This window comes from Sylvia atricapilla, chromosome 18, assembly GCF_009819655.1.
Source record: "Sylvia atricapilla isolate bSylAtr1 chromosome 18, bSylAtr1.pri, whole genome shotgun sequence".
NCBI classification, from domain to species: Eukaryota; Metazoa; Chordata; class Aves; order Passeriformes; family Sylviidae; genus Sylvia; species Sylvia atricapilla.
The window spans coordinates 3,864,882-3,888,532 of record NC_089157.1 but is presented as its reverse complement, the minus strand read 5'-3'; the positions used below and the strand labels follow the sequence as shown (position 1 = coordinate 3,888,532).

General features: G+C 52.8%; 1 protein-coding gene across 4 annotated transcripts in view; it reads left to right on the top strand.

The window, feature by feature from the left end:
- Positions 1 to 23,651, top strand: part of SEPTIN9 (septin 9) — a 142,744-nt gene that overhangs the window by 59,154 nt on the left and 59,939 nt on the right. The window contains exon 1 of one of the 4 annotated variants that reach the window (XM_066332095.1): positions 11,241 to 11,385. The exons of the other annotated variants lie outside the window; for them this stretch is intronic. Coding sequence (XP_066188192.1) covers positions 11,331 to 11,385 — 55 coding nt within the window. The 5' untranslated portion in view covers positions 11,241 to 11,330. Of the gene's footprint in view, positions 1 to 11,240; positions 11,386 to 23,651 lie in introns of those variants that run through there. 4 annotated transcript variants of the gene reach the window in all.

Sequence of the window (23,651 nt, the reverse complement as noted above, 5' to 3'; positions counted from 1 at the left end):
TGTCAAGGTAAATCTGGCTGTGTTGGTCTGTCTGTGATTCCTTGTCTGGGAATAACAACATCCCCTGAGTTTATAGACACTGCCAGTCCCTGCTGAACGAGAAAGGCTGATGCTTAATGCACCCAGCTCTTTCCTTCTGTCATTCCTTTATAAGGAAAAAACATTTCAGATTTAGTTTCTACCTTATTTTAACTTCTTGTAAAAGAAGGCAGCTTAATTCTTTTGGTGGAACATCAAGTCCAATACTCCCTGACCTGGTGTGGTTATTATGGGCACTTGGTAAGATGAAGTAATAAAAGAAGTCAGCACGGTAATGCTGAGTTATCAGAGGGGAGATGGGTGATGGGGTGGGAAGTGGTGCCTGCAGTCTGGAGATGGCACGAGATTACCCAGAGCTGCCTGTGGCATGCTTGGTGTGATGGCACTGAGCACATCTCCTTGGCAAGGAGAATTTGCCCTGTTCCCCTTCCCTTGCTGGGCTCGGCCATGGGGGTTTGTGGGCACAAAAAAGTGGGCAGGATACAGGCTGAGGGAGAGCCCAGCTCTGGCTGTCACTGCAAAGGAGCAGGGCCAGCTCTGCTCCTTCAGGACAGTTGGACTCTGCTGTGCTCCTTTGGAAACACGAGTGTCAGAGGTGGCTGCCCAGCAGCCTCCACCCTGTGCCACTGCCCCAGGAGGGGCTGTGCCCCACGGCTGGGGCAGCTCAGGTGCTGAGCTTTGCCCTCTTCCAGACCCCCAAACTCAGCCCATCCCCGGGGTTTTACTGCTTGCTGGGGGCTGCCAGTGGGGAGTTTCTCTCCCCTTGCATAGCTTGCTGGAAATCTTCCCCCTCTCCCTCCTGGCTTGGTGCCCTCTCTCCGTGCCTGGTGCTCTGCCCCCACTGTGCTCACAGGCCTCTTTCCCATTTAGGGAAACGTTGGATGGCCCCTACTTTTGGCCTGCTTGCAGCACATTTCCCAGTTGATTTTTTTTTCTATTCTTTTCCATCCTCTTTTGTCTCAGGAGGCTGAAATCCACAGTGTCCAGCTGTGTGTGCCAGTTGTGGCTCTTGGAAAGCTGCACTGGGGCAGGTTGGAGGGGGAAGCCCAGGTGTTGTCCTGCTCTGGATGAGGCTGGGTGTTTGATATTCTGTTCCAGCAGACAGGGTGAGCAGGGGAAAGGGAGAGGAAGCTGAGGGAAATTCCCCTAAAAACATTGACTCATTGCTTTTTTTTTTTTTTTTTTTTTTTTTTTTTTTTTTTTTTTTTTTTTTTTTTTTTTTTTTTTTTCCCCCTCTGGATTTTTAAATCAGCTGTGAAACTGCTGCATCTGTAGAAGATGCTGAGTAGGCAGCGCTGGGTATCTGCAAGATGGACTGGGGAAAAAATGCTGTGGGAAACGTGGTTGGAGGGGGGTCTGCCATTCCCCTTGCCATGCTTTTTCAGCAGGAGAGGCTCCCTGTGTTTGGGGTAGATGCCTTGAACCACAGCTCAGGGTTGTTTCTTTAGTGGTGCCCAGCACAGTTTAGCTCCATCCATCATTGGATTCTGTTGGGATTATCCTGGGATCTGGTCAGTGGGAGTTACCTTGGAAATGTCTGGGATTATTTTGGGATCTGGTCAGTGGGAGTTACCTTGGATGTGTCTGAGATTGTCCTGGGATCTGGTCAGTGGGAGTTTCCTCGGATGTTCAGTGCAAGTGTGAGAGGGCTATACCAGACTTTTCACGAGGATGGTTTAATGAGATGTAACAGCCAAGGCAGACCCTGCCCATGCTGAGCTGCGCCCCAGGGTGGTTCATCTCTTTCCCATTTGCACTCCTCAAGCTCAGCAGTTTAACACCACCTATCCTGGCTAATTTTATGTGTGCCCATGTTGGACCTGCCCAGCTCTCCCAGGCAGCAGTGGTGGAGCTGAGGACGTTTCCCCTGGGCAGACCATTGCAGGCCATCCACCTTCCCATCTGCATGGAGACACCCCATGGACTTTGACAGCAGTTTCTGTCCATTTGTGCACCTTTCCCAGCCCTGTGTGGTGGGGCTGGAGCAAAGGGAAGTTGCCAGTGGTGTTCGGTGGTGATCACACCTCAGCATCCCCACTGGTGCTTTCGCTGCCATCTGCCAAAACCTTGAAAAGGAAAGGAAAATTGTGTTCATTCTTCCTCTCCTTCCTCTCCCCCTGCCCTCGTGTCCTCCTCCTGCTGTGCAGTGAGCTCCCACACTGTGTCCATGCTGCCCAGAGGAAGCTGAGTGGGCGTGGGGCTGTGCCTCCATCTGGGAATTGTTCTTATCAAACTGCTTTATGTCAAAAAGGAATAATAATAATAATAATAATAAAAGCTTTGATGGTAAGTGGGGAGATCAGGAGGTACAGCTGCTCCTGAGGCCTGACCTGCAGCTTGTGGTGCTTCCTGAGCCTTTACAGGGAGTTTTAGGGTCTTTGTGCTGCAGCAGATTTTGCTGCGTGCCTGGAATATCTCGGAGGAGTGGGGACCGGCTCAGGGAGCACGAGCTGCTGGAAATGCCTCTCTGAGAAGCAGGGGAGCAGCATAAGAAAAGCAAGTTTCCTGCCACGAGGCTGGTATATTTATGACTGGAAAGTTTTGGGTTGAAAAGGTCGTGAGCAGGCGGCTGAGGGAGCAGCAGGGGCAGGTTCCCCAGCTCACACCCTGCCCCGCAGTGGGGCTGGGAGGGTCCCTGGGGGTCTGGGGGGCCACGTGTGATGGGACAGGGATGGGGAGCACTGCAGGGGTGAGGGACAGTGCCCAGGACAGCTGGGATGAGTGGGGGAGGCAGGATGGTGTGGAATTTGTACCCGTGGGGCTGCAGGGCTGGGCTGTGCCGGCCTCCTGCCCTGGCTGTGCGGGGATGGACTTTCCAGCCCTGCCTGGGACACCACGTGAAAATGAGACATGCACATCTGGAAGTGGAGTGCACGCATGTAAGCACTGCCAGTTTATTTATTCCTGCAAATTCTCCCTAATTAGGGGCTGCTGGGAAGTTGACAGTGCTGGAAATGGTCTCTTTCCAAGGGATTCACTGTTCTGACTGACCCTCTCCTTCTCTTCCCTGCCCTGCAACCACCAGAAAGGTGCAAGCAGTGAAAAGGTGTTCCCCACCCCAAGGCCCAGGCGCTGCAATTCCCTCTAGAGTCAACCACGCAGGAAGGTTTTCCAAAGGAAACGTGCTGAGCCCTGTGTGTGTTAAACTCATTAAGGATGAGCAAGGTTTCTGAAAGCCTCTTGTTTCTATTAAACATCTGGCTGTCATGAGACACTGAGTTCTGTGCCTGTTTGGCCTTCATGTTAAAAAGCAGTAATTAATAATTAATTTTTTTAAGAAAATAATTAAAGTCATTAAGTCAGTTTTCTCCTTGGATCCTAAATTGCACCTCCCAGGTTCTTAGGAAAGCCTGACCTGAAACCAAGAAGAACAAGAGCTTGGGACTGAGTTTGTTTTAACTGCCTGAGGTTCAGGCAGATGCAGTTCCTGATCCTCTTTCCATTTCCTTCCTCTGCAAGTGTCCCCTGCTGTTTAATCAACACCAGGGAGCTGTGCTTCCCTTCCCTCCCCTCTTCCCCTCCCAGGCACGTGGGCTGCCAGCCTGCTCCACCAGGGACATGGGGACACCAGGGACATGGGGACACCATGGCCCTCCTGTGTTGGAACCCTGAGCACGGAGAATTTCAGCCTTTCTGTGCTCACAGGCACTGACCCCCAGGAAAACACTGCATTTGACCTGAGGCCGTGGAAAAGGCTCCCAAAAGTGACAGCACTGGGATTGTGGGTGTGGAGTTTGAATAGAAGTGTGCAATATGGTGGAAAAGTTAGAGTTTAATGGTTTAGAGTATAGTAATATATATATATATATACAAAGCAAGATGGAGGGTTTAGGGCAGAGGCTGAGTCCTTCTTTTTCACCTTCTTCTTCATGGCTCTGGGTGGTGTTTTGTAATTGGATGGAAAAGTCCTCATTGTGGGCCACGGGTGGTTGGTTATTGGGTTAAAAGTAAAAATAATTTAAGTGTCATTTTTTAAATCAGACAGTTCATCCTTAAAAGGCCTTGTAGAGAGATAGATACAGCTCCATTTTTACTTTGTTAGCTAGAAGTGCTCACAGCTCGTGAGACTGTAATATAGATAAGAATTAATAAACTTCTGAGTCTAAACACGAAATACGGGATTGAGCATTTAATCCTGACTCTGGCCAAAAAGAAGATGAAAAGCCACACTCCCAGAGCCCAGGGTGGCTGGGATGATGTGCCTGGCCCAGGCTCAGGGCAGCATTTCCCTTTCCAGGCTCTCAGCACTCACAATAGCAGGAATCAGTGCCTTGGCATGAAAAGCCTCGAGCTGGGCCAGGGCGCTGGTGTGTGGGGATGGGACTGCAGTGAGCTCAGCCTGTGCATGCAGATCTCCAGGCCAGTGGGCTGAGGGATTGCTCCTTGGAGGGATGAGGCTCAGAGTCCATGGGAAGGTGTTGGAAGGGGCAGAGCTGTGCCCCTCAGCCCAGCCATGTGCCCCTGGAGTCCAGCACAGAGGGTGCTGACCCACAGCACCCTCCCTGCAGGCAGGCAGTGAATCCCACCTTAGCACTGGGGTAGCTCTGGGGGATGCCATCAGTCCCCAGGGAGGTGTTTGGGACCATCAGGGATGTGCACAGTGGGACCAGGACAGATCCAGTTCTGTTTCCAGGTTGGGAGGGTGAGGGGAGGGATGTTGGTGCTGCCCCTGCCCTGCTCAGTGTAACCACATGTGATGCATCCCTTGCTCTGTGCAAGAACAGGCTGGTACCTCCTCTGTGTGCTGATTTAATGGGGTTAAACCTGACAGGAAGGCAAGCCTTGATCTCTGTAGCTCCATCCCTGCTGGGGTGGGGAGGAGGGGCTGTGGCTGGCTGTGCTTCTTCCTCACCCATCCAGCTCCCGTGGGGCACCTCAGCTCCAGGCTGTGCCAGAGCACCAGGTTTGCTGTGTGCCCTGTTTGTACACTGGATATCTGAGAAGCTGTAGGTTCAGGGACTTTCTCCTTCCTTGTGCCATATTTAATTTCCTACGAGCAGTAACCTCTTTGGCCTTTTGCTCCCTTGATTTCACATCAGTCCCTTTATAACTTATCCCTTTAAAATCTTTTCAGTTCCGCTCTTATTGATCTGTTTATACCACAACCATATTTGGGTTGGATTGGGGTTTTATTGTTCCCTTGGTAACAGTGATCTTTGCCCACAGCAGCTCTTCCCTGAGGTGCATCTGTGGGTGATGCTTCTGGCAGCTCCATCCCCTCTCCACCTTCCTGTGGGGTGTGAGTGATGCTGGGCAGCCAGGATGACTCACGATGGAGCTCCAGCGGTTTCTGCTTTGCTGCTAAAAGTTTCTCATTTGATACATTTTAGGAGTTACTTTAATTTGGTGACACTGGTGGCTTGTAGTCATGCTGGGACCTACAGGGGCAGTGAGTTCGTGCTGAGGCTCTTTTCACGAGCAAAGACTTTATTAAAAGTCCTTTAAGTGCTGTCCTTCTGCCATTCCTCCAGATTTTGTCTTTTTCCTGTTATCCAGTCTTTCCAAGTTACCTGACCCTTTCTGTGCAGATCCCTGGCTCCATGGTAGGAATGGATGGGATTTGGCAGTATTTTATTAAAAAAAAGAAGAAAGACAAACAAAAACCCAAAAAAACCCAACAACAAAAAACCCCGAGTTCATTATCCAGAAACCTCAAATTAGCAAACCTATTTTGAACTATTTTAGCTTTTCCCATGCTCTCGGTTTCCTTGTGGAGGAAGGGAAGTGTGACTAGCACTGAAATGCGTCCGTCCCCTCGTGTTTCCTACCCTTGGGAAGCAGGAAGATCCTGGAGGCTTGGGAAGGAGCCTCTTTTCGTGACAATTCCTGCGTAATCAGGGCTGGATTCGCGCCGTCATCCCCAGCAAACCACGGGCTGAGGGGATGGGAGCTGTGCCTGGCTTTCCTTCCGGAGTCCCCTCGTCCCCAGGCAGTGACAGCAGCACTTCCCAAGGAGTGGGGGCTCCCAGCGCTGCTCCCTGCCACAGCCAGCTCTGCTCTCATGACTTGCCAGCTCCCCTGTTCGGAGTGACAGCTGCTCTGTGCCTCAGTTTCCCCAGCTGTCATATATGGAGATGACTGCAGCTCTTCCAGGTGGGTTTGGACGCAGAGATGGTTTTGGGGCAGAGGCAGTGTGGGGACTCAGCGGCTGCAGGGAGCAGAGGAGAGATGGGGAAGGTGATGGCAGCAGCCTTAATTTGTGGCTTGGAGAGATGTAGCATTGTGCTACTGCATGTCCCTGAGAGTGACCTGTGCCTCGGGGCCCGGAGCACCCTGCTAACAAAGAGCTGGTGATAAAGGTGAGGAGACAGGGTCCTGTTTGGAAACCCCAGCGCTGTTCATTGTCTGCATCGTGGGTACAGCCTCCAGCGTGTTCCAGGGGCCCAAAGTGGGGCCAAGGATCCAGGGTTATGTTCCAGATAAATGGGGGGTCCTGAGGGTCAGGGTCCAATAGGGATGGGGAAAAATGGTGCAGAGGAGTGGGCAGGAACCAGGGGGACTAATGGGATCACAGGGATGGGGAACTGCAGCAAAAATAACCCACTGGGGTCCAAGGGAAGGAAGAACATTCTAGGGGGGTGCATATATAGAGAACGAGGCTGAACAGGCTGATATAAACTTAGCAAACCAATAAAACAATGAAACATAAGAAATATTAACATGTTGCAGCAAAGGCTTATGGGAGGAAAGTTTTTCTCACCCTAATCTAGAAGGGTGTCTCAGGCCCCTAGGCTTCCACAGACAGAAGAGCTGTGACTTACCATTCTTTCAGCTTTCAATTCTGCCTTGTCTGGGTGATTATAAATCTGCCTCTCCCTGTGCCCCTGCGTTGGTGCTGCCAAGGGGATGGTGCAGCCAGAGCTGCCCTGTGCTGAGCTGGAAGTGATGCCCTGAGCACACTGGGGTTGGTGTCTCACACTGCAGGTGCCTGCACCCATCCCCTGCACCTTCCTGTAGAGGCTGGGAAGGAGATTTCACCTGTGATCAACAGCAAGGAAAGGTATTAGGGCTCTCAAAGAAACATTGAGTGGTTAATAAAATGACACTGAGCTCCTCCTACACAGTAATTTTGGTCTGTAAGCCTCAAAGCATTTGATGGAAGAGGCCATAATCAATGAAGAGTTTTGTTCTCTAATTAAAATACGAGGAGGAAGGAGAAGATCCTGTGGGTAAATTGCCCACTTTTGTGTAGGAGATACTTTAAGGCTCAGGTGGCCACAATGACTCACGGCTCGCCCAGCCTGATGCTCATGACTGCAGCAGATTGAGAGCTCGATAAGAGCTGCCGGCTTCAGAAAATCTTTGACTTGTGGGAGGAAGAAAATCTGCCTGAAAAACTGCATTCTTAGCAGCCTGCAAGGAAAGTGCACAGTGCTGTTTGAAATGGCTTTGGATAGGAAAGCTGCTTTTCTGCCACAGCCTGTTAAAGGATCTTCTAAAGCTGATACCTGTCGTCTCCTTGTTTGGCTGGATTTTTTTCTCTTATGATTTTTTTTTCCTCTCTCCTTGAAGTGACTTTCTATGTCTGGTTGCTTTGTCCCATGCCAGGACAGAGGCTGTGACCAGCACTGGCTGCTTCTGGAGGAGTTTGAGCTGAGATCTGGAGACTTGGGGCACATCCCTGCTGAAGGGCAGGAGAGCCCAGGGGTGAAGCACCCAGAGAAAAATGGGTTAAAGTTTCTTGCATCTGCCAGCTCTTGTGGCACCAGTCCATTTTTAGCTTGGTACCTGTAACTGAGTGATCAGCACATTTTACAGACTGCCTTTTTAGGGGGCAGGAAATCACTTCTAGGCCAATGAAACCACTTTGCAGGAAGTTTCTTGCTCATCTGAAGAGCAGAGTGATGGTGAAGGAGAAAGGGCTGGGCAGTCAGCAGTGGCCTAGCACAGTAAGGAAACAATAAATATTTCTACTGTAATGTAACACAGCAAGGAAAATATTTACCTAAAATTCTCCTGCAGCCAGTGCTTTGGAGAACAGGAATTTTATCTTGGGCTGCAGTTGCTGTGTAGAGGATCCCAAAGGTCTTGTCAAAGCAGGAGCTTGGAGGAGGCTTCTGGTACAGTAAAAAGTGAATGAGACCCTCGGTTGTGGGAGCAGCAAGGGACAGAAGAGATGTGATCTGCTTTTGAAAGGGAGTTCTTTCTCTTTTAAGATAAAAATTAAAATGTAATTACAAACCCCTGTGATATATCCGGAGAAATGAGCAGGAAAGCCGGATAAGGGACTGAAGAAAATCCCTGTCACAAAGACAGAAGGAGCAGAACCTGATTAGTTTATCAAAGGCAGTGTAGGTGATGTGATCACTGTGGGAGATCTTTCATCAAGGAGAAGTCTCAGGGTCCTCAATCTCCTCAATCTAGCTGGAAAGGGGAAAGCAGGGGCTGTGCTGAAACTGCATTTGGCTGAGCAGTACAACACGTGCTGGTGCTATGCTGACAGGGAACCCCAAAAACCAGTTCCAGGGGAAGGAGGCAGGTTCTCCATCCCTCTGGGATGGGGGCTCAGCTTCCCAGAGTTGCCTGCCTTTCTTGAAGAAAGATTTAGCTAAACATAAGCTTTTGGGTTGAGGATGCAGGTAGAAAACCAGATGAAGTGGAGTTTGATGATGTGCAGCTTGGTCAAGGGGATGGTTTTTCTGGTCTGATGCTCTCGTAAAGCTGTGCTTGTGACATGGCTCAATGAGATAAAAGGGCAAGGAAGTCTCCTAGAGAGAGAAGGATGGGCTTTATCTCCCTGGAGGAAAGCTTGCTCCTCTACTACAAGCAGGCACTTGGGGTATGTACTGTGGGGTGAGCTGTTTACATACCTTGCTGCTTGAAATATTTACTCTTAGAGCTCTGGATATTCTTGCTATCGAATAGTTGCTGTAATTTTCCATCTTTCTCTCCCCCTCTCAGTGCCTTAGGTGCACATGGGTGCAATATGACCCAGCTGGTTTTAATGAAAAGGAACTCCTACTTCTAGCCCGGATATTTTATTTCACACTTCTCGGGGCTCTCCTCTTGGCTGCTCGATTTGCTAAACTTTTATTAGATCCAGGATGATAACATTGCCTTTGCTTGGGAAACTTGCAGAGTGACCCAGGGAGCTGGGGCTGACCCAAACTGCCTCAACCTCTTCTGCTGAAGTGCTCTGAGCTCCTTCACCAGCTCCACGAGGGCAGCAGACGTCATTGTGACGCTCCCTACCACAGTCTATCAAGATCGTTTTGGGTTTTTTTTTCTGGTGGTTTATTTCTTCTTGCCTCCTGTTGACCTCAAAACCAGGGTCCCCATCACAGCATCACACCAACTCCTGTGTGACCTAGTTCAGAGAGTGCCACCCAACTCCAAGCAGGGGCTCTCATGTTGAATCCTATGGGATTTGCAAGGGGGTGGACTCTGAACGTCAAAAAATGTCCTTCCTCAGATTGCTTGTATTGCTCTTTTAAAATCTTCTTTATGATAAGGATTTTTAGTTCCTCTTGCTTAGTTCATTTTTTTCCCTGCTTTAAACCCATTCTACAACTCTGTGATGAGTGTGTAGCCAGGATGTTTAACAGATTTTGTAAAAGGCTAGTCCAGGTTCTGATCTTCCAGTGAGCGAGTCATTCACGATTTTTAACAAAATGGGACTCTTTTCTCGCTCAGTAAAAAAAGTTAATTATTGACAGCTACATTTTTACCTGCTGGAAATGGCTTGCGGATGTGACCTCCAGGAGAGGGCTTGGGAAGAGAAAAATAAAGACACTTTCTTTCAAAAATCAATGCCGGCGAGGCGGGTCAGCCCTCTGAGGTGCCGTGCAGTGTGGCAGCTGCCACCGTTCCCCGCGGTGGGGACAGCAGGGACTCGGCACCCGAGTGCTGAGCTCGGTGTCACGGCAGGTCCATGGTCATTCCTGTTCTCTTCCAAGCCACTGGGGACAGCTGATGATGTTCAGGCAGGTTGACACCAAGGAGCTTTCCAGGCATGGAAAAGTGGTTTTGTTTCCAATTTTGATGCAGAGAGATGCAGAGCTGTTCCTCCCTGCACTGCTCTGCTACGGTGGTTTCTGACACCACGAGGAGAGCAAAAAAGGAAAGAGCTGAGCACTGCTGCCTGCCAGAGGAGGGGAAACTCACTGTACCTGCCTTAAAATGTCATACTTCTGTAGTAAAGGTGTGTTCTCAAGATCGTTTGAACAGTTCTCATGTTTTCAAGTAATGCCTTCCCTTGGACAGTACAGAAACCCTGGAGCCTGTTGAGTCAGGGAAGCTGGCACTGTTGGTTTCATTTTCTGGTTCACGTACACTCTGGGGGAGTCTGTGATGTTTGCAGACTTTAAATGTGTGAAATTAGCAGGGCGACATCTGTGTTGAAGCTCATACTTTCTGCAGTAACAGACAGTAGCTGTACTAGTGTTTTGCATAATTTTCCTTTATGGTTCACCCAAAGGGGACTAAAAGCCCAACCCATTCATTTTTTCCTTTCCTGTTGATGTGCCTGGACACATTTCAGGGGGTATCATCATTTTAAAATGATGCTATTAAAACACAGGGCGGGGAGGATAAAAGGAGGGTCAAGAGGGCAGGATCTGAATCAACAGCGGAAGGGAGAAGCATCAGATAGCGAGATGCTCAACCTGAGAGGGTGCGAGAGGTGGGGAAGGGGCAGCAGTGTCATGGAAGGGGTGTGCACGGTGTGGAGGTCAGAGCTGGCGTTTTCCCCGCTGCCTCGGGCTGGAGTGGAGGCGGCTGTGGCAGCACTGAGTGCTCAGAGCTGGGCTCAGCATCGGGGCAAGTTTTGCGTCCCCTGCCGCTCCCGCAGTGATGATTTTCCAGAGCAAGCTGCTCGCATTTGGCAGCGGTGGGTCAGCACAGCGCTGCCTTGATTTTGAAGAATTATAAAACGGAGCGGGGCCGAGTTGCCCCTTTCCAAACAAGGGTAAACCGAGAAGCCGGGGAACATCGGGGCAGCGACCCACCCGTGCGGGGCCGGTTCCACCCTCCGCGGGGCAGCGCTGCGGTGTTCCGACAGCGGGCTCGGGCCGGGCAGCGCCCGGGGGTGTCCCCGGCACCCATCGGGGCGGAGCGGGGGTCCCGGCCACCGCCCCGCAGAGGGGCCGGCGCGGCGGAGGGGGCGGCGTGACGGGCGTGGGGAGCAGCCAGTGCGCGCCGAGGGGCCGTGCCGGGCCGGGCCGCGCTGGGCCGGGCCGGGGGCACGGCTCGCTGCCCGGCGGGGCGGGGGGCGGCCGCAGCCGCTCGCCCTCCGCCATTCGCGCGGCCGCAGCGCGCACCGCCGAGCCGGGGGCAGCGCCCCGCGCCCCGCCATGGCCGACCCGGCCGTCAGCGCCCACCTGGAGGGCATCATCTCCGACTTCGAAGGTGGGTGGTCAGCGCCGGGGGGATGCGAGGGGCGCCCCAGGGCGGGGAGCCCGGCAGGGAGCGGCCGCTTTGGGGGCTCGGCGGGGAGGTGCTGCAGCCGCGGCGGAGCGGGTTTGAGCTCGGCTCCGCTTCCCCCTCCGCGCTCGGCTGCCGCAGTCTCGCCGCGCCGCTGGAGTCCCGGTGGTACCCGGGGAGGGTCCTGGCGGTACCCGGGCAGGGTCCTGGCGGTACCCGGGGAGGGTCCTGGCGGTACCCGGGCAGGGTCCCGGCCGAGGCTGGGCTGGCACCTCCCGGGTAGGGAGGGCTGGAAGGAGCGGGATGCCCCAGGGCGGCATCCCCGGGACTGTCCATGCCTTTTGTCCGGAGCGGCTGCTCCCGGTGGGATCTGCCAAGGCAGGGTCTTACGGGATGTTTCTTCTTTCCTGCCCTTCCCGAGTTCATTTATGTAGTTTCTTCAGCTGAAAACACCGGCTGACCAGACTGAAAGTCTGAAAAACAAATAGCCAGGCAGGAGCCCTTCTGTTGATTCCCAGCTCTGGGGTGCGAACACAGCCCCGGAGTATGGGATAACGTTATCCACAGCCCTGGGATGTGGATAACGATCCCGAGTTTCCCGTGTCCCCGTAGCGGGAGCCGCCTGCCCTGCGGAGCTCTGCAGTTGTCCCGTGGCAGAGCTCCAGCGGCCGCAGCGCTGATCGGGATCTCCGTGCAGCCTCCTCGGCGTGCGGACCGGGATGGCTTCTCTGCCTCTTCTTGCCTGCTATTCTGGCTTTTCCAGGCAAGAAAACGAGCTAGCGGGGAGCGTGCTGCTGCCAGATGGGGCTGGGAGTGAGAGACAAGCAGAAGAGGGCTGGGGGCTGTGCCTGAAGCAGGCGTTGAGAGCTCGGCTCGAGGGAGCTCATCTTCCCCAGCAGAGTTTTGGAAGAGCAGCTCCATCCCTAACGCACTCGCGCGTCCTGGCAGCGACCCAAGCGGAGCTTTGTGCAGCGGTTTCTAGAAAAAAAAAAAAAAAAAAAAAAAAAAAAAGAAGAAGAAAAAAAAAAAAAACCAACAAAAAACCCACAAGAAATAGCGGAGATGTTGGGGCCGCGGTGAAAGCTTATCCAGGGGCTGTGTGTACATCGCTATAGGCTGAGCCTCCACCGCCTCCTGGAGAACCCAGCCGGGCTTTCGGGAAGTGGAGCTCCGCTGTTTTTCCTGCTGGGGAGCCGAGGAAGCTCAGGGCACAGGGGTTCCTCTTCCAGGTCAGGCAGGAAACGAGTGGCAAAGCTGGGGTCTCTGCAGTCCTTGTCGCAGGGTTTAGACACGGTCACCTCGCCTGTTTCCAGCCCGTGGGGCTTTCTCCGGCTGCAGCTGGCAGTGCAGGGCATAGCAGGAGGCTGAGGAGAGTCACGTCTCTCGGGAAGACTGGAGCTAACAAGTGTTGGGACACAGAGAGTGACCCGAACCCCGCACCCCTTTGGTGCCGGGGGTTCAAGGGCGCCTTTGTGACTGTCCTTAAGGGACGCGTGAGCTTCCCCACCGCGGGGCTGATGTCATTACAGCTTCGCTCTCGCTGCCCCGATTGCATCTGAGGCTCTGAAGAATGACTAATTCCCTACTCGGATGCGATGAAGGCTCTACTTTGGGCCCCGGGCCGCCTGGTCGGGCTCTGTGTGTTCCTTCGTGGCACCGAGCAGCTCTGTATCGCCTTTATTTTCACTCTATGGAGCACTTAATAGTTGCTGCCTGTGCGGAGGGAGAGGCTGGAGAAAAGCTCCGTGTATCTGATGCCAAAAGGTCTGGCCTTGCCCTTGAGCAGCGATCTGGGCTACTGTTTCACAAGTTAATTAGCTCTCAGGGTTGCACAGCAGCTTCCCAAAAAAGCAGGCAATTAATCACCAGCCCGTAGGGCAGGAGATGCAGTGTTCCTGTCTGCTGGGTGGGTACCTCAACCCCACGCAGCCCCTGGCCAAGCAGGAAAGATCTGCCAAAAAAAAAAAACAAAAAAAAACAAAAAAAAACCCACGGAGCAGAAACACCAGAGCGACCAGAGCTCCCTTTGTTCCCACCAGTCGCACACTGCCTGCCCTCCCCAGCCACCCTGGCTGTTCCTGCCTCTTTTCCCCGCAGCATCCGTGCCAGTTTTCCTCCCGGCATCCCTGCCTGGTTTCTTGTCCCTGCTGTGTTGCAGCAGGCAGGGAGCTGCAGCCTTGGCTGTGGACTGCCAGCCTTGGTGAGCCTGAGGAGGTTTGGGGGCCCTCGGGAAGCAGTACCAAGTACTTGACTGCAGTTTAAGTAACATTTGAGAAGAAAGCAATAGAGCTGAGTGTGTTCTTGCTCGTGCCCAGTGCTGTGATGGGGATGCTCACAGTGCCCACCTTGCCCTGACCAGCAGGTTCTGCAGGGGAGCACTAGAAAAGTCCAGGGGGTTCTGCTCCAAAGAAACTGTGGATATGCCATCCCTGGAGGTGATCAAGGTCAGGTTGGATGGGACTATGAACAGCCTTGTTTAGTGGAAGGTGTTCTCTGCTCATGGCATTGAGGTTGGAAATAGATGATTTGTAAGGTCTCTCTCAACCAAACGCATTCTATGATTCTAATCCTCCTTATTTGACTGACAAAAGCTTCGTCTCTAATGGGGCACAGCATCATTAAGTCTGTGGTTTGCCAGGATTTACAGAGCATAATAGCTCTGCCCCTGGGTTTATAGATTCTGGCAGGTTTTCAGGAGTGTGGCTGGTTCAGCTGTGGTTGCAGCAGTGCTTCCCAAGCTCACCTCTGCCTCAGAGGGTCTCAGGCACAGACCCTGGGCTGCAGGGAAGGGAGGGAGGCTGCAGTGCTGAATCAACTGGTGAGATACCTGTGCAGAGTGTGAGCAATCTGTACACCCCAGACCTCCCTGATCCAGCCCAGGCTGGGTGATGTGGGGTTCTTGGTGTCCACAGTGCTCCACTGAGGAGAGGGTGGATGTTCCTGCTCACGGCTTTGGTTGGTTGTGATGCTGCACAAATATCTTTCCACAGCGTGGTGCTCATCCTCCTGCCAGAGGTGTAGAGCACTGGGCACTCAGTGTCTGCTGCCTGACAGTGAGGCAGGAGAGATCTGCTCCACTCCCTCATCCTGGTGGGATGCTGCCAAGCAGAGTTCCAGGATAACTGAGGGGTGTTGTTGCTGGTGGTGAGTTTGCAGAATTGATGCCAGGCACTCCTTGCCTTTGCCAGTGCTGTCGTTTAACACCAGATTCGTTTCCCTGTAATGTTGAAACACAAATTGTCACATGGGTGTAAGCTGTGCCTGATGGAAATGCTGAGCAGGGCTGTAAGTGTGTGGAGAGGCAGCAGGGTGCCCAGGAGTTCTGTGTGGTATCTGGAGGCACAGCTTGGTGGGGGCACAGGCTGGCAGCTTTGCTTTGGCAGAAACCATGAGACAGGATTTGTTGGTGGATATTAATCCCTGATTTTGCCATTGCTCAGAGCCCAGGTTCCTTGGGGAGCCTGTGCTGCCTGGTGGGTGAGCCTTGGCAGTGCTGTGGAGCTGGCTGGGGAGCCTCCAGCCCTGCCAGGACATGACACTGCTGATCAGAAGGTTTCTCTGGCTGTTTTATTTATTTACTCTTCCTGACTATTGCACATTTTCCAGACACTTCTCCCACCACCCAGTGCAGGGTATTTTTAGTACTTCACCAGCAGACTTTGTCTCAATGAGGTACAAACCCATGCTGAGTTACATCCCAGTTTTAAGTGCCACCAAAACCCCATCACCCAGCTGATTTTCAGGAGGGTGCTGCATTATAAACAGGCTTTTCTACATGCACAAAACTCGTCCTTAACATTTCCTTGAGCAGATGCCCGGGATGTCTGTGTGACACGTGGCCCTGGTGCACCCCAGGGCTGTGCAGGGCCCCTGTTCCTGCTGCCCCGGGGAGCAGCTGCAGCCGCGTGCTGCGGATGCTGGGACTCAGCCCCGGGCTAATATTAGCAGGAACGTGCCAGCGTGGGTGATGTGCTTTGAATTCAGCAGAGTGGAAAGCCCTGGAGCTGGCTGTGCCTTGTGTGAGTGCCCAGCTCAGCTCCGAAGTGTGTCCCCTAAACTCAGCCCAGTGGTTTGCAGGATGAGCGCCGGCCGGGCTCGCACACTGGGCCGGGAGCTGAGCCTGTGACTAACGGTCCCCCGTGTGCCAGGGCTCAATGCCTGGAAAAGGAAACGCAAAAAAGATCTTTCCGATTCACAGCTTGGATCATCTCAGCGCTAGGAGTGAAGCAGAGCTCCTCAATTGTTGGATTTCCTGGGCTGTCCGCGGAAAGTCGCGCTGCCACTGGTCTCCTCTGGCACTCTTCATCACCAGCTCGGTGTGGGCAGAGCCAGAGCTGCTCACTGGTGTAGCTGGTGCTGCAAGATAGCAAAGTCACCTCTGATACCTTCAAAGCTGGGCTTTACAGCCACTTCAGAGTGCTCTCTCTCTTATTCCACATCTACGCTTCTCAATCCGAGACAAAAGGATGGGCTGGATGGGAGTTTTCTGCCAAATCTCACGTGCTGGGAGAGGAGGAGCCAGAGGAGGGTGATGTGGGAAGGGAAGTTTTGTGTCTTCCTCAGCAGAAGTTGTATCTTCCTCTCCAGAACCTGCCTTTGAGCCACAAAGTCAAAAAACTGCGTCTGCCTGGTCACAGCAGTGGGTGCCTGCTGCTGTGGGTTGGGATTTTCCCTGTGTAAATCTAATTCTTTGGGAATAAAAAGGTTGTGAGGGAGAGGGAAAGGGAAGAACAGAGCTCACATGAACTGGGCTCTGGGGATCCCCTCTGGCCCTGGTTAGGGGATGGGTCTTTACACCAGAGCCAGGGCAGCTGCTTTGGTTTTGCAAGCATAATGCTGGTGAGGTGGGTCAGGGGCTGAAGCACATACACCATACTGTTCTTTCTCAGTCTCTGGGATCTTGGAAGCACCTTTCCCTCAGTAAGAGACTCACCTAAAATGCTGCACTCTTTGCTCATTGCCTCGTGGTGGATTAGGGCAGTGGAATGAGGAGGAAGCACCTCTGGAACATGTTGGGTCAGGTCTGATAGCTCTGAGTGACCACAGCTCTTGGCCAATGCACACCAGCAAACCTAAATTACTGCCAGGCATTAATTAACCTGGCACCTCTGGGTGCCCCATGGCCTCACTGGGTGCTGGTTTAATTTCTGGTTTGTTCCCCTTCCTTGCAGGGAGCTGCTCAGACATTTTTCCCAGGAGCCAGGACTGAGACAGCAGCCACAAAAACCTGGATGGGGACATGTCATAAATCCAAAGACAATAATGGAGACTTCACAGCCCATAACACTCCAGATGTTCACATTTCTGACTTAAATATTTAAGGCAGCATCTTTCTGCAAGAATATCATGTGGGCTCTTTCCATGTCCCCCCCTCCCTGTCCCCTCCTGCTGCAGTGACCTCTGGCACCTCTTTGGTCTTTAGAGATGGGATGAGGAGGCAATAAGCCAAGTGACTCTAAATCCTGGTTAAGCTCATGTGAAGCTTGTTTGAAGCTTGTAAAAGGAGTCAGTGGGTCTGAGTTCAGTTCCTGGTGGGGCTGTGTCTGATTGCTGGGGGTCAGGGTCCATCAGGGGAGCTCTCTGTGGGCTGTCAGGCCCTTCACAGGGGTTGTGTCCTGGCCACTTCCCATTTCACACCTGGGTATTGTTTGGTGCTGGCACCCCTCTGGTGGCACCAGCAGTTTGTACCCAGCTGCTGTGCTGGTGCCACCGTGGGGAGAGCCCTCCTGGGTGCAGGAGACCCCTCCTCACTTCCTTCCCTGCCACAAACAGTGCAATTAAGGAGCAGCCCTTGGGCAAGAAGGGGTTTGTTGCTGGCTCCAGCTCGTTCTGAACAGCTCTCATCTGCTGATGGCTGTGACTCAGGCTTTTACCCTGATTGCTTTGTGAGGCTGCTGGAGGGAGCTCAGCCCTTGGGTCTCCTGGGGACACCTTCGGAGTGGTGGCCCAGGGGCAGTGTCCATCCAAGCTGGCCCTTGGTTGGGTGGTGTGTGACCCTGCATCCTCCCAGTGCTGCTGGCACCCAGTCCAGGGCAGTTTGGAGTGGGGTGCCAGCCTCTTGCCCAGGTGTAGTGTCACAGTCAGTGTCAGCCAGCCTCCTGTGGATTGCAGGGCAGGGGACACTGTGACATCAGTCTGTGCCACTATGCTCCTGGCAGTAGAGGTGGCAGTTTGAGACCCAAGCATCACAAAACTGTGCAGCCCCTTGCTAGGGTGAGGTGGGTGCTCTGCAGCCTCTCCCAGCCCTGGGGATGGTGGCAGGGATTAGCTGCACTGGTTTGGGAGACAAGGAGTGTGGTGGGGACTGGGGATGAGACTCTTTCACAGGGAAATGTGAAAAGGACAGATTTAGTTTTATTTTTCAAAGCACGTTTCCCAGGGAGGAGGAAGGAGGAGGAGGGCTCTGCTCTCTGCCAGCCCTCAGGACTTTTGGACAACAGCTCTTACTGCAGTGCTGGGTGTCCCCTCCAAGAGAGTCATCAGAGCTGGCTGCAGGGACAGCAGCAATCAGCAGGAGTGGGCAGCACTGCAGGGGTGAAGGGCTCCTGGACCCCTCCTTTGCCCCATTCACCAATTTACCCTTTTGCTGTAGCTTTTTAACCAGCGTGTTGCAACACTGCCCATCAAAGCATCTTCTCAAATGGAGACTTCACTGATTTAATCACCCAGCCCCTGCTACCCAGGCTGGTCACCCACCTGAGTCACTCACTCTCCATGTCCCTTGGAGTCATGACACCTGGGGATGGCATCTGTGGAACCAGCACGGGGCAGGCTGGGCTCTGCAAGACCATCTGCATCGTACTTTTGTCTCTGGGTAATCGTTTGGAGGCATTTGAGAAATATTAGTGAATCAAACCAAATCTACAGCCCCATGGGAGGCACAGAAAAGATTTATTTCTCTCCTTTCTCCTCCCCCTATGAAAGGAAACTGGAGCACAGACCGGAGACAGGAGCTGGAGTGAGCCAGTAATGCAATCTGCTGGGCTGAATACCCTGTGTTTTATGTAATTTTCTGTACAAGTATGAAATGAATATAAGGGGTGTAAAATATACTGGTCTGATCTGGAAGCATTTTGCTGTCAGTTAATGGTTATATAAACCCAAGTGTAATAGAGAATCAAGCTAAAATCTTTTGAGAAGTGCATTATAGGGACTGGAAAGCTGGGATTTTATTAATCTTAGTGTGGATTTTGTTTTTATTTTCTCTATTCTTAGTCCTGACTTTGCTTTTGCATGTTCATTTCTGGGAAAGGAGCAGTTTGCTGCATCAGCCTCAAGCTGTTTTATACCTTGCTGTGAGTGAGAGAAATGCTGCTTTTATTGATGTCAGAGCCCTGACCTTGCATTTATCCCCAAATTTCCACCAAAAATTTGGTACTGTTGACACCATTCAGGAAGGCCCTGCATGGTGACAGCACGTCTCCAGCCTTTGCTTGTACATGTAATTTGTGTCAGACCAGGCAATCTACTGCAGCTTCTTTTTAAGGCTGTCTGTGAAGTCAGACAAAGGATTTATTTGGGCATAAGCTGTTCATAACCTGACCCAGGATAGCATGAGGGTCACGGTACAGCAGCAGAGTGTCACTAGATATATATAGATACAGATAGATAGATATAGATATATATTTTATATAGGTAATGTAGCAAGGTTGGCTTATTGGTAGAGGAAAAGTTTGAAGCCTCCTGGCACAAACACAGGGAGGGGCCTCAGCAGCCTTTACTTCTGTCCTTTCTTTTGTTAGATCCCCAGAAGCTTTGGGAAATCTTTGCTTTGAAAATCTCCTGCCTTGCTTTCTGTGGATGTGAGAAGGGATCAGAGTTTCTCAGGCTGTTTTGAAGCTGTGTGTACTCACAAAATCCTGCCAGTTTGTGGAGCATCACTTGCTGCCTGCACTGCCAGAGATTTTCCATCTCAGACCCATGATTTTGACCTGCTGAGGGGCTCAGGGGAGCTGGGAGCACCTTGGTGTTGAGGATGGGGTAGAGATATCCCGCTCTGGCCCTGCAGCAGGGGTGCAGCTCCCTCCCCTTTCTGCTGTGGGACCTTTAGGTTTAATACACAGTGGCTATATCCTATAGATACCTGCAGAACACCCTACCTGACCCCATAACTGAGCCCTCAGCTCGCTCCAGTGCACCCATCTCTGGTGTGGGTGGTGGCAGCTCTTCAGTGGCATGGCTCAGGGAGAGGTTTGGATAAACCAGACCCAGGTGGCCCCATGGTAACATGGGCAAACCCTCTTTGCTCTCAGCCTGGGCCAGCAGAGCGCTGTGTGACAGGGCTCTGGGAAGCTTTCAGGGCCCTGAGCAGCGACTGCTGGCTTGGGTTTCCAAGGGTTCCTTGAAAGATGAGAGCTGCAGCCTCCCCCCTTTCCTGCCTGGGAACAGGAGGTGACCATCTGGTAGCAGTTTAGAGCGAGCCCTGGCTCTCAAACGGTGCCATTGTGTGCTGGGAAATAACGGGGCGCCGCCTGCCCCGGCCCCACCGGCCTCTTACGTGTCCAAAAACCCAAGGAAAGCTCTCTGTGCTTAAGCAAGCAAGCAAATGTAACCCCGGGGTTACAGAGACCACGCCAGGGGCACAGGATGTTTGATGGGAAGCCACGGCAGAGCTGGAGGCTCCGGCCGGGAAGGGGGTCCCCCAGGAGTCAGCATCCCTTGCTGTTTATTTTGGTCTCCTCCTGCGCTCTGTGCAGAGATGTTTCCTTGTATAAAGCCTCCCCTGGCCTGTTGGTGGGATGTTGTGTTGGAAAAGGGAAGGGAGGAGGAGCAGATGTTGCAGATGTTCCCTGGCTGACCCCCCCGGGGTGCACAGAGCAGGCTGAGCGTGGTGGCAGTGTGCTGTGTACTCCAGAGCTTCCAGCTGGGACATGTGGAGTCCTTGTGCAGGACTTCCCTGCATGGCATCTGGGCACCCTTGGGCTTGCCTGGGACTCTCCTTCTGCAAGAGAAGAAGATGTACATCCTGTGCATGTGGCAGTCACCCAGTCACTTGTGACATCTCTGGAGGACTCTTGGCTCTTGCATGAGCTGCTGGGATTTGAACCAGACCTCTGCCCTCTCTCCCTGGCTGAGAGATCCCTGAAGAGCAGCTTTAACTGCTGGTGTGTGACCTCGTGGTGCCTGGCTGGGGGGTGACCGGGAGGACACCGTGGCCTCACTGTGCAGCCATCCCCAGCACTGCTGCATAAAACAGAAAGAGAAGTCAGTGTTTTCTCCTTTTCATCCCCTGTGTCTGCCTGGGGAGCATTTGAGCAGGATGAAGGCACACAGTCCTTGCCCCCAAGTGCCTGTCTGGCATGGGGCACGTTTGGGTTTTCAGGAGGGAGTGTCCTTGTGCACAGCCAGCAGAGCACCTCAGCCAGCCTGTGCCTCCCTCATCCAACAGGAGGATTAGCAGTGGTATTTTTGAAGCCAGCCCTGCAGAGCTGGGCAGTGCTGAGCAGAACACTGTGACCTTGAGAGGTTTGCAGAGGTTCCCAAAGGGACATAGCAGTGAGTGGTTCCCAGCCCAGGGATGATGGTGTGGGCTGTTGGTGTGGGCCCATGATGATGGTGGGCTGCTTCAGAGGCTGCATCCAATAGGAAGTGTCTGTAAATCTCATTTTAGGGGTTTGGGGCTTTCCCTGCCCCAAACCTGCTGCCTTCAGCAGTGGTGGATTGAGCCAGAGATGTCTGAATGGGTCTGGAAGTGTTTGAAAGAAGCACGTGGCAAAGGCAGTGCAGGTTCAGCCCCACGTGCAGCTCCAGAGGAGGAGAAGGAAGGGTGGTGCTCAACACTTTGCCACTTTCCCTGCCAACTGCCTCCAAGGCCAGCTGGTCAATGGAAAGCTGCAGGTGGGGCTGGGGAAGTCCTGCTGGTGCCCAAAATCCCCTGGAAATACAACAGTGGGGACAGTCCTGCAGCGTGGCCAGCCCAGGCCCTGCTCAGGGCAGGGACACCGTGTTTGGGGCTGTCAGGGATATGACACAGCCCTTGGGGACACAGAGAATTAGCCACAACTGCCCATGTGAGACCCTGGCACGGCGAGTGGGGTATGGGCCCATACAGCCCTGCCTTGCCTTCAGCTCCTGTTTTTGTGAGGAGTAGGGACACTTCCCTGCAGGAAGCTGGGAGGAGGGTCATCTGGAGCAGAGGCTGTTTACTTTCCTTTCCTGGTTCTGGGCAGGACACACTATTTATAAGTTTTTTTCTCTGTTTTTTGAGAGCTGTTGTGCTTCCTGAGGTGCTTCTCTCTTCTCATGCAAGGAGGAGAGAGGCAGTGCTGAGCAGGGAGCTGCAGCCATGCCTGGTCCCTCTGAGGTGACATTGCTGAAGGTGACATTCCCGAGGGTCATGTTCAAGGCAGTGGGGCTCTGTCTCAGAGGGGGAAACACAAACCCCTGTGCTCACAGTCCTTCTCCTTTCTCATGCCTGGGATGTCTGACCTTCTCCAGACCATGCTGAACTCAGGGCAGTGGCCAAATGTGCCAGCAGGACAAGCTGGGTATCGAAATCCCCGTGAAACCATGAGAGGGACACCCCATCCCGCAGAGCCATGGGGGAGAAAGCTCCTGGGTTGTCCCCAGGCAAGTGTGACCCTGCTGGGGAGAGAATGCTGCTGGGACCTGGGGTTCCTCGTGATTTTGCTGCCAGAACCTGTGCTGAGCCATTTGTGCCCCGCTTTGGGGTGCAGGTTCCTTACCCAGCCCCTCAATGTCCCCTTCCTGCCCTTCCCACCACAGCACAAGGGAGGAGTTATCTGGAGGGCCTGGTTGTCCTGAGACTGTAATCGTGGTTCTGCAGCTCTGCCTCGGGCTTTTTGAACCCCTTTGTGTCTGGGCCTTGACCTTTTTCTCTTTTCTTCAACTGGGCCCAGAGGGACCTGGAAAAAAGCCATTTTTGGGTGTTGTAATTCAGTCCAGCCCTTTGATAAGGCCAGGGGCTGGCTGTGCTCCAGAAGGACCACATGAATGGCCTTGGGCAGGTTTACCCCAGGCTTGGGGTACTTTGTGGGGTTTAAAGTCAAAGGGCCATGTGGGTCAGCACTGCAAAGGGTTACCCACTATTTCTTTAGGAAGTGGCAGCAGGGCTCCGAGGAGTGGAGATGATGGATGTAGCTCATGTGAGGAACCCCTGGAGGTCAGCAGGGCTGTTTGTGTCCAAAGCTCATTAACAGGTCAGAAAGAAATCCCCAAACCACTTGGTGCCGAGGGATCTCCAGGGCAATGTTCATTAAGGAAAGATCCTCGTCAGCATTTCCTTTGCTGCCGAGTTCCTTGAGAGCATTTACCCTGTTCCTCAAGACACGGCTCTCAGGAGGTTACAGGGCTGCTTGTTGAAGGGAAGAGGTGGAGACTGGGCTGGCTGGAGGAGTGACAGGCAGGTTTGAGGAGCCAGATGTGGACAGAAGTGTGTTTCCATCCCTCAGGGAGCTGCCAGGGCCGTGCCCTCTGCTGCTCTTGCCCACCCAGCTTTGCTCAAGGCCAGGCAAGGGCTCCCCATCGGGTTGTCCTTTCCGCCCTCTTTGTTTCCAGCAAAAATGCAAACTGGGCTTGGCTGGTGCATTGTTTTGAACATGGGGTTTTGGGAACAAAAAAAACCAACTAAAATGTTAGTTTCTGGATAAAGTGTGTGATGGAGAAGGGAAATTAGAAAATCTTTGCTGGAGGCTCAACCCTGCAGCTCAGGGTTGGAGACCTGAGTTGGAACATGTTGAAACAACTTTCCAGTGCGGGGCTTTTTTTTTTGATTAATTATTCTGAGGATGCTGAGAGCTGTGACTTGGACACAGGGCTGCAGTATGTGAGCTGTGCCAAGTGCAGACTGCGGGGCAGAGACTGCTGCAGGGAGCATCCCACCCCTGTGAGCAGGTGATGGCATGGCTGGGAGGGCTCCACGGAAGTCAGAAAACAGATAAATCTGAGCAAAAGTATTTTTAGTTTTCTTTATTGCCTCCCTCCCTTCTTCTGCCAATGTCTGAATATTTCTGAGATGCAGGACAGACCATTTTGTCACGAGGTGGCCTTCGTGGGACCCGTCCTGGGTTTGAGGAGGGGAGAGTGTTGTGCTTTGGTGCTTTCCTCTCTCCACAGCCACAGTGCAGCAATATGGAGGATTTAGGGCATTTTCTAAGTCCTCCTTCTTCACCTTCTTCTTCCTTCTTCTTTGTGGGGTTGGGTGGTTTTGTGTAACTGGTTAGTAAAGTCCACATTGTAGACTTCAAGTTGTTAGTTATTGGGTTTAAAATACAAAGAAAATTTAGGTGGCA